The 10554-nt window shown below is 36.8% G+C and overlaps 2 protein-coding genes across 2 annotated transcripts; both read left to right on the plus strand.

Annotated features, from left to right (window-relative positions):
• Positions 1–60: 60 nt before the first annotated feature.
• On the plus strand, positions 61–1502 carry polr2k (RNA polymerase II, I and III subunit K). The gene is made up of 4 exons (XM_033975454.2): positions 61–138; positions 321–388; positions 1161–1253; positions 1396–1502. Exons 2-4 carry the CDS (start codon positions 328–330, stop codon positions 1416–1418), a joined length of 177 nt encoding a protein of 58 aa, XP_033831345.1. The 5' UTR covers positions 61–138; positions 321–327; the 3' UTR covers positions 1419–1502.
• Positions 1503–2359: 857 nt separating this feature from the next.
• On the plus strand, positions 2360–10302 carry spag1a (sperm associated antigen 1a). Its single transcript, XM_033975450.2, has 8 exons — positions 2360–2801; positions 4140–4239; positions 4969–5121; positions 5889–6046; positions 7311–7452; positions 8130–8256; positions 8329–8457; positions 8930–10302. Exons 1-8 carry the CDS (start codon positions 2462–2464, stop codon positions 8933–8935), a joined length of 1155 nt encoding a protein of 384 aa, XP_033831341.1. The 5' UTR covers positions 2360–2461; the 3' UTR covers positions 8936–10302.
• The last annotated feature ends 252 nt before the right edge of the window (positions 10303–10554 follow it).

A 10554-nucleotide genomic window follows, 5' to 3' on the forward strand; every position in this document is an offset into this window, starting at 1 on the left:
AGAGTAATTTGTGGCCAATCACAACCTGTTTTGTTGTGAGGTTGTTGTGTGTTCTGCGCATGCGCACCTCGTGAACGCTCGTGAACACTCATGAGATGCTAAAGAAGTAAACAGATAACTATAAGTGGAGATAAAACGGTAAGAAAAGTTACGCATCTGTAGTTATGTTTTGCCGCTGTGTTTAATTATATTGACAATATTTATAGCCATGTTTATGTCGGATTTGTGCCAGATTTATGTCGGATTGGGGCTTTGCTGCTACTAACATGCCGTTGTGTTAGCATATAACGATGTGTGATCATGATTTCTTATTTTAACAGTGTAAACATGGACACGCAGAAAGATATCCAGCCTCCAAAGCAGCAGCCTATGATCTACATTTGTGGTGGTAAGTAATTTTCCACTTTATCGTTATTTTCAAGAGAGTCTGGCTGTAGACCTCCACACCAGGATGCACCTCCACTGACATGTCTCTGATAATTTTTCATTATTTTACTGTATAAACGACTTAATTGCATTTTCTATCAGTTGTTGCTTTAGTTCTATTTAATAAAGTGATAAAGATCATTTCAAGTTGTTTAGAACAAAGCATTTCAAAGACATTTAATCACCAACAGATTTAATTTCTAGCTTGAAATCACATAGCTTTGTGTGGTCCCTGCTCTGCTTGTGTAGGTTAATTAGCTTTTTAAAACGTGTTGACACAAACACAAAACGGATATTTAAGTATCAACATAGGCCTACAAGGATGTGAATAGTGTGACTCCTGCACACTTTCTCACTCGTGGATCACTTTTATTAACGCAACATTTCGGTCCCTCTGACCTTCCTCGGGTGTTCTCGGGTTTGTGGTTAAGATTAGGCACACATCTGTAAAGGTTAGGAAGGTTACGAAAAGAGTTTGGTCTTCTGGGTGGAGGTCTGCAGCCAGATCCACTGGTATTTTTGATACAGGAGTACTGTATGAAAACATAAATTGAATGCATATTGCATGTCAAAATTACATTACTTGACATGGTGGTTATTGTTCTTTATCTCCATGTAATAATATCAGCCTGTATCTTTCTGCTTATTTACCTAGGATTTGCTTACAAATAGTAAAATATTAATCAACAATTTTTGATAAATAAACTAAGAAATGATTGTGCTTACTCCTACAGAATGCCACACTGAAAATGAAATTAAGGCTCGAGACCCTATCCGATGCAGAGAGTGTGGTTACAGAATCATGTACAAGAAAAGAACAAAGAGATGTATCCTTTAATTCAGTCTTATGGACGTGGTGTTGTGTGTGTGTGTATATATGTGTATAATGTGTCTCCTTTGATGTCATATCCTTCAAACACATTCAGACATTTCCAACTATTGTGTAGATTTCCTGACCTGATACTCCAGTGGTTGTCTTCGATGCCCGATGAAAATGATTGAAGCCCTTGTTGTGTTTGATTAGGATTATGTGTTTCTACTTTTATAGTGTATGAATGTGTAAATAAACTGAAAAACACCCACACATTGTTTTGTTTTGTTTTTCAGGGAAGAATGACTGATGATCTTGGTGACGTAATCATAATTAGAATAGGCAAAAATATTTAGCACACAGCATCATGGGTATGGCTTGCTGTTATATGCAACATTTTGAGAGCTGTTTCTCCATTCAAAAGATTTAACATTTTGTTTTAATATCACTTCACTCACTTTGTAACTTTGTACATTAACTGCATCCACTATGGGGCATACAAGTCTCTTTCTCTTGGAGTTTTTCCCTTATGTTCTATTCTAAGAAATAAAATTGTTCATTGCTATGCCATATAAAAAGTGTTGCTGTGACAAGAAAATTGATTCCATGAAACTGATGTCTGCATAATCAGACGTCCAGGTCTGATCCATAGCAAAAGATGAAATTTAAATCTGTCAAATGGACAAATCTTTGTAGGAGTGAAGACGCTTCGCTGCTCATCAATTCTTCAGTTCTGGTGTGGACACTGTCTTATATCTATCTGAAGGGGGGGCTAACTACACTGAAACTGTAAACAGCTATTGTCTCCAGTTTCAGCGACCCTATTCAACCGTTAATTGTTCTTTTTGTTTGCTTTGGGTCTGAGGATGAAATCATAGATCTGTGAGAGATTATGTCTCTGGCCCCCATTCATCTTTTTCCATGAAATTGATGTTGCTATGACAAGAACAAACAAATTAGCAATGTGGAGCTGATATAAGTATTTTCTATTAGACAATGATTGATGGATCTTTATTCTTCTTTATTCTTCTTTATTATAATATTTTCAAGGAGGGCTTTTCCCGCACAGGTGCTTCACTGCTGCACTGCGGTGGCTCCTCCCCCGCTCTGACGTAAGAGCTTAGGGCGGGGCTTACAGAAATCCCCCACGAAACACAGCTGCTGCGTTTGTGAGCGAAACAAGAGAAACCGGCCGAAGCCACACACCGCAGAAGGAGAGCAGTGATGGGGAACGCTCAGGACAGACCCCCGGGCAGCGGAGGAGACAGAACCGGACCAAACCAGGCCAGATCAGGAACACGAGGTAATGCGGAAAACCCCCATAGTCACCACGGCTCACAGAAGGGACTGGCCAACGGGACACCGATAAAAAACAGTACAGTAACACGGGAGGAACCGAGCAGCCCGCCGGTGGAGGATAAGAGTTACCTGGATGCCCCCGCAGGAGCCCTCCCCTCTCACTTGGCCCGGCTCAAAAATGAGGGAAATCACCTCTTCAAACATGGACAGTTTGGGGATGCTATTGAGAAGTACACACAAGCCATAGAGGGCTGCGCTGAAGCAGGTAGGAAGTAATCACTCATTTTTTAAATTAAATATTTATTTATTTATGTATTTATTTATTTATGTATTTATTTATGTATTTATGTATTTATTTATTTATTTATTTAATTTCAATTTATTTATTTATTTTTTTTTTTAATTCGGTCATGACATTCAAAACCAAACATTATTCAACTTGTATTTGTACATAACATTTCTATCATGACCGAAAGGGTTTAGGCTGAAGTAAAAAAGAATATTTATAATGCCTAACCCATTTTAATAATAACACACAGGAATTCAAAGAAAAGGAGCATCAGTTCTGCAACATATGACTAAATATGTAAACAAAAACTACAAACCACAACAGTTCACACGAATCATTCCTGAGTCCTGTAATTTTCAAAAAGTAATGTTTGACTGTCTATTTGACGTTTCAAATACATTTTTTACACATGTCCTGGACATGTTATGATACAAGAAATATTGAGATTCATTCCGAACTATATGTATATGAGCTGCAGCTTGCAAAGTCTATGATACACAACACAAGGGCTAAAATACACCTATTTTATTGCACATGCCTATTGTCAACCTTTCAAGTAGACACATCCTATATCTTCTTCCTCATCTTAATATACAGCCAGGTCTCTATTAGCTCTGATTGGCATTTTTCATAAATAATGGATTACAAAACAATAGAGATATCTATTTCAAACCCTGATGCCACAAGTATCAGTCATACAGAATTGCCTAAAGTCTATATGCATATATGTACATACTGGATATCTATTTCAGCTGTACACACATGACAGCTGATTTGTGGATGTAGTCAGTGCTCACATAGTGTTTAAGAGCACTCAGCCAACTTTTACTCTCAAAGCCATCAACTCCACTGCATCACTAACAACAACAACAAGGCTATGATCCAAGCAGCATCAGGGCCACTTAACGTTTTACTAACAATAAAGATACAACGAGAACTAAACAGTGCAGTGTTATCAATGCAATAAATAAAGAGGGAAATTGGATTAGACACATGATTTATAACATGTTCATCTGTGTCCGATTCAGTGGTTTAGTTAACCTTTACGGGAAATAAAATACTTTTGCGTTAGATTGTTTTTAATTAAATAGATTATTGGAAGACCTCTCTGAATTTTGAAAGATAGATATTATTTGGTCATATTAGCCTGGTAGCACGAGCACAAATAGAAATGGCAAAAATAAAGTATTGCAATAACCATAAAAAGTAAAACTAATACACCAACTTAAAAGTATAATTAGGCATAATGTTCACTGTGGATTCTTGGCTCTGTCTGTAAGATATAGTAGTTTTATTGTGATTTTCTCTCTCCAGGTGTCGATAGTCCAGAAGACCTGTGTATTCTCTATTCCAACAGAGCAGCTTGTTACCTCAAAGATGGAAACAGCACAGATTGTATACAAGACTGTACCAAGTAAGCGTGCGGTGTATTTGTTAACTATGGGGTCAGACTCACACAGATCAATAACTCCAGTACGCAATTTAATTATTAATAAATCACATTAGGTAAGCCACACAGACAACACAATGGTCTGATGAAAGAGGCATGCTGTAAACAAATGTAATGAGTCATATTGTTTCACCTGTATGTATACTTCTTTTTCCTTATATAATCGATATGTTTATAAAAAGAATTGCTGCCTAATAACTCAAGTAAAATAGACTTTAATTGGTGCTATTTAACACCAGTTTCTTCCTCCAAAGTGTAAACTCTGCTCCAAACCACATGCTCTAGATTGGCAGGAGACATCTCAATTAAAAAGCCCAAGCATCTTCACTGACGATTTGAAACGACTGGATCTTGACTATATTATAATTTTAAAATATAGTTTGTTAATACGTTTTGTTTCATATTTAACTTTGAGCTACTGTGTCTAAGGGTAAGTTAGTTACTTATATCAAAACAGATATATCAGTTCCTGTGTTTATATTTTCACAAAGCTGTCTCAATCAAAACTTTACATCAAAATAGAGGAAATGAAAGACCAAATGTTCCCACCTGAAACATTACAACATTAGTAAATAACAAAGCAATACAGAATACTTTAAGACTATTAGCATCTAATAGTAGATTTGATAGTATTGTATTTGAGTGACCATATTGAGCCACCTGTATGAAGGGTTGATCCTCTGATCCTCTTAGGGCACTGGAGCTGCAGCCGTTCTCCCTGAAGCCGCTGTTACGCAGAGCCATGGCCTACGAGTCACTGGAGCGCTACCAAAAAGCCTATGTCGACTACAAGACAGTCCTGCAGCTGGACACAGGGGTGCAGGCCGCCCATGACAGCGTGCACAGGTGGGAGGAGTTTAAGCAAACTCTGGTAATGTGTATATGTATATATTACTACAGAAAATACTATAATGAATGATAATATTTAAGTGCATTAGCAAGACAGTAAACCTCTTTGAAACATATTGAGAAGAAGAAAAATATTTGCAATAATAAATGAGCACAATGAAACACACAACATAGATAATAGGTAGATAATTAGTATCAAGAGAGAGTCATGGATACGATCTTTATTCTAATGTCTGTAGCCCAAATCTTACAAAAAATAAGAAATGTGCCCCATAAAGCTCAAATAAAAGCCAAATTGTAGATTGAACTTAATATAGTAATTATTGTGAGAGGCCTTCTTAATATGTGATAGTGACTAGTTTTGAAAGACTTGATGACCAATGTTAAGACAAATGCTGCATAGTTTCTGTCCATTTCCCACTTGATCTTTGTAGTAATTCTAAAAAGTGTAATATTTATTTTGTAAATCTACTCCACCCAAACAACATACATTAGCTTTCAAACGCACCTGAGGAGCTTTACTTACTGTATGGACACTACTGGCCATTGTTTGCCAAACTAAGCACCCTAACTAAATAATATGGTTGGAGAGATTTACACAGCCCGACATTGTAATAATATAATATTGTAAAAATAATATGTGATTTTAAAATGGCAACTAATACAAATTGACACATTCAATTAATCCTATTCCTGAATTCATTGGAGTTGTGTGTTTTTGACAGTGAACATTATTATCATTGTTGTATACCTGTTAATGGCAGAATCACTAAGATGCTGATCGATCAGGACGGTCCCGACTGGAGGGAGAAACTCCCAGAGATCCCGGTGGTCCCCCTGTCAGTGCAGCAGCAGTACCGGGACAAACCGCTGTCTGAGAAACAGATCCAGGCCAGAGCCGCCCGGGCCGCACAGGAAGAGGGTGAGTGCAGACAACCAAGATTTAAGTCATGTTATATTCACAATAAAAAATATTTATTATGGGATTTCAAGATCAACCATGTTTACTGTTATGCACAACTGCAAATGTCACTGTTGCATAACCACTACAAAGTAGAATCTGTCCAAGGTTCATCAGGCAAGAATAAAGATGGATGAATAATGCCCAGTGCTGCTCAAGCAGGTTGACTCTTGATAAATAAATTAGTAATAAATAAATAAATAAATAAATAACAATTATTCACTGAATTTGAGACCTCTCAGGTGAGAGCAGGGTGAATCAATCTGAATTGTCCAGTTTAAATGAATGTGACAAAAGTCTGTTCTGCCACTAACTGTCCATTGACACCAATGGCCCATAGTTAGACTGTAGCTGCTAACTCTTAACAACAGAAGAAAATAAATGCTATGAGAATGATTCATATGCTAATTATTTTGAGAGCAACAATATTTTGTATTGCTTAAAAAGCCGCTAACTGCCAAAAATACTTCAAGTAGACATTTATAAATTGCCCTTTAAAACACGAGTTTTAAATTCTGACATAACAAAGCTGGTGCCTCCAGATCAGTTGGCGACAGATTGTCGTAAACCTGGAGAGTGTGCTGCTGTGTGGAAGTCATTAAAAATACAGAGGAAGTCGATCCAGACAGAGAAACACTGCTGTAATGGAACAATCCTGATCAGGTTCCCATTGGCTGAGGCTGTCGCACTGACTGAGCATCATACTACACTCATTTAGATATGGACATACATGCCAACAATATCATATAGTAATAATAATAATACTATACTGTGTCATTTTATCTTCAAAAACCTTTTATTATTGTGTGGTAGACTGCTTGTTCTGAGGAAAAAATAGTTATATGAAATTATGTAATAATAATAGATATTTACTTTGTTATGCTGGGTTATTTCTTTTGACAAAATATTTCCCTATAAAAACACGAGTCTTCCGTTAAGTGCTAGTGTGCGGACAGCCGAGTCATTACCCACAATCCCTTTCTCAGCAGTTTCTCAGTTGACCACAGAAAACATGAGTCATCCCCTCTGTCCATTCACTAACTCTGACAGCTTTATTGATCTGCACCAAAACTTTGCATGATGGGAAAACATCCTCTAACCCTCAGCGTGCACCAGCTCACAGATCATATCAGCATACCTCTGTTACTGTAAATCGAATTGACAGTTTTTAATGCATTTTGTGAAGAAGAAATCATTTGTAATAAATTAAATTTCTCTTCTACAGCAAGAATACGAGAAGCCAGATTTACTTTACTGAAGCAAGAAGGCAATGAGCTGGTGAAGAAAGGCAGTTTCCAGGAGGCAATGGAGAAGTATACGCAGTGTTTGACCCTCCAGCCGAACGAATGTGCAATGTACACTAACAGGTATGCATTGACAAGCAGTTAATTTAACCAAACCTTTTTTTAATAATAATACTATATAATAAGATGCTATACAGTGACAATGGCTGTTTAAAATTATGGTATCAATGTATTTTCATTTTACCATTTTTATTCCAATTTAGATGTTGCATTTAAGTTATCTTATCATCTGTCCCTGATTTAATACTTGTCTAGTCACTTTTTAAAGGCTATTTTAAATCTAGAAGGAGACAGTAGAGGGCGCTATATCCCTACTGTAAATCACAACAAAAGCAGCTTCTGGTCTTTTTTTACCAGTCATTCAAAAAAAGCTTGCATTTAGTTTAACACATTTTAATCAATCAATAACATAAGTATTATGAAGATCACATTGAGCGGGACTCTTGAGACCAACTGTATCTGGAACTGTGACTTAAAATTCTTGGTGATATTAAGCCTTTGTACACTTTGGTTGCACAGATGTGTGTCTTAGATGGTGTATTGTTCTTGTATGTAGTGTAAAAACTTAAAAAGCAATAAATGCATTGTTGTAAAATAAAGATAAATTTTACAACCAAATACATATTTTTGTAATTCTGTTTAATATGTCACATGTTTGCAAATTAATTCTCGTTGTCCTTATCGATCTTTTTTAAGCAAAAATCATGACACCGAACAAGTCCATTTCTGTGTCTTTCCAGAGCCATTTGCTTCCTTAAACTGAACCGTTTTGAAGAGGCCAAACAGGACTGTGACTCTGCGTTGGAGCTGGAGCCGTCCAATAAGAAAGCGTTTTACAGACGAGCCCTGGCGCACAAAGGCCTCAAGGTGAACGCACCGTGTAATTACATGAACCCGTCATAAAATAAAGGAGTTAACCACACTGATCTCTGACCTCAGGACTATCTGTCGGCCAGCACAGACCTCCAGGAAGTGTTGCAGCTGGACCCAAACGTGAGAGAGGCCGAGCAGGAGCTGGAGATGGTCACCGGGCTGTTGAGAAAAAGTCTAATGGATGGTACGGCACAGGTGAGAAGATTTTAAGATGTCTAGTGTATATAAAAAGATACAATTTAGGTTCATCAATAGGATTAAACTATACACTCTTAAAACAAGAGTGATCAATGCAACATGTCTATGAAGTATGTCAATTTTCTAGTAGAGCGTCCACCACCTGAATGTCTCCATGAAGCTATTGTTTTTGTCTAGAATGTTCTACAGTATGGCATTAAACTTCGATAAGCAGGCGATGCTGTTAGGTCAACCAGTTTGCAGATCCTCTACTAGAAAAACACAATCAGCAACTGTTTTATTTGTATTAAGCAAATCAGCATCACTTCAACTATTTTATTTTTACTACAATTACTACTACTCCTCAAGAAGACCTGTACTACTTCTATCACTAACTCCACCACCTTGTTCTTTTTAAACTGATTAAACAGACCAAAAAAGACTGAACTGTACCAATATTTTAACCAGTATCTTTTCTCTATACATCTAGGTTTGACAGTTGTGGCGAAGGAATCAAATACACGGACACTGGGTGAAAAATGTACTTTTTCAGATGACTTGAGAAGGGGCAGCATCTCCGGCTTTGCTCCACCCGCGCTGTGCAAACCTCTCCTAAAGCCCAAATTAACTGAGTAATGTTGGTACTAGTCACAGCACTGGCCCCAAAACCCATTCATCTTCCACCATATCTAGCTGCTATACTGTGATGGTGAGGCGTTCAAGTGCTGCAACATGGAGAGGAAAGAAGAAGAGTGTGCCTTAATAATGAGATTTTTACTACTGCAAGTTAAAGAACTGCGATGATGATGCTGTAGTCACGGAACACACAGTGAAAGTAATTCAGCTGGATTGTAGCTGGGCACAATAACTGAAGGCTTTTGCTGTTTCTACCTTATTTTATGAAGCATCTTGGGTTTTCATATCGGCTTTCTTTTGCATAATAGGTTAGGGTAGAAACATGTGCGCCTTCAAATAGGTCTGGAAGTATATACATTTTTTTGCATATAGAGAGAGTAAGACACCTGCTTTATGCTGAGTGTTCTAACTATCACTGGAGACAATATCTTTTTTTAAATGAACTGTATTCTTAAGAAAAATGTAGCTTTTAGATCATAGTTCAGTTCAAGGCAATGGATGATACAGGAATGTTAGAATTTGTTACAGAATTTGTTACAAATTAGCAACTTTTTCCAGCTTATCTAGTCAAAGATGGCCGCTAGATTTATGACAACACTGTTTGACTCAGGTGTATGACTGAAAGTATGAAATATTATTTTGTGTTATTGCTTTTCCACTGAAGTAAATTTACTTGTGGGCTTATTCATTTTGTGTAGTCAGATGAGCAGGGCCATTATACATCTGCTGGAGGCCAGATGATCCTGTTGTTCACGAATTAGATTTTGAAAAGAACAGATCAACAAATTAAGCCTTACTGCAAGCTCACAACCTCCTGGCATGGTTTGGGGTAAGGACTGGCATTGTTTTAAAGTAAAGTTTCCAGTTTTAAAAAAAATATTCATGCATGTGCACAATAGAAAGGTTTACGTAACAGTTTTGTTCTTTATATAAAGGGCCATTTATTCATTCTTTTTTTTTTTCACTTTCCAACTATTTAATTAAAATGATTACATTTTAAATTCCAGTTATTTCAGCTTTTTTCTCAAATTAAATTGCTTATATTTAATTTGAGATAAAATTGCTTATATTATTTAACAGATGTGCCACATTTGTTTCTGAATGTATTGAATTCTCTGTCAACATTTGAGATGCTTTTATGCTTTTAAAGTGCTGCAACTTTTAATGCAAGAGCATGTACTGTATGTAAATAGCTTGAATGCACATGTAAATAAATGATTCAAACTAATTTTTTTCCCCAATTTTATATGTAGTATTGAATCATAATATTCAATTCTTTTTTATAAGGTGCACATCTATAGCTTGGCCTGGTGGTTTGTTTTCATAGAGGCCATTTAATGCCTTACTGTGTAACATTCTAGGCAAAGCAGTAACTATATAAGCTGGTGGGCAACTGTGCACCAAAGTAGTTCCAGTGTTAAAATGATTCACAAAAGGATAGATCAGTTGATCCATGGGCATATTGAACAAAGAAACCTA

This window comes from Periophthalmus magnuspinnatus, chromosome 11, assembly GCF_009829125.3.
Source record: "Periophthalmus magnuspinnatus isolate fPerMag1 chromosome 11, fPerMag1.2.pri, whole genome shotgun sequence".
NCBI lineage: Eukaryota > Metazoa > Chordata > Actinopteri > Gobiiformes > Gobiidae > Periophthalmus > Periophthalmus magnuspinnatus.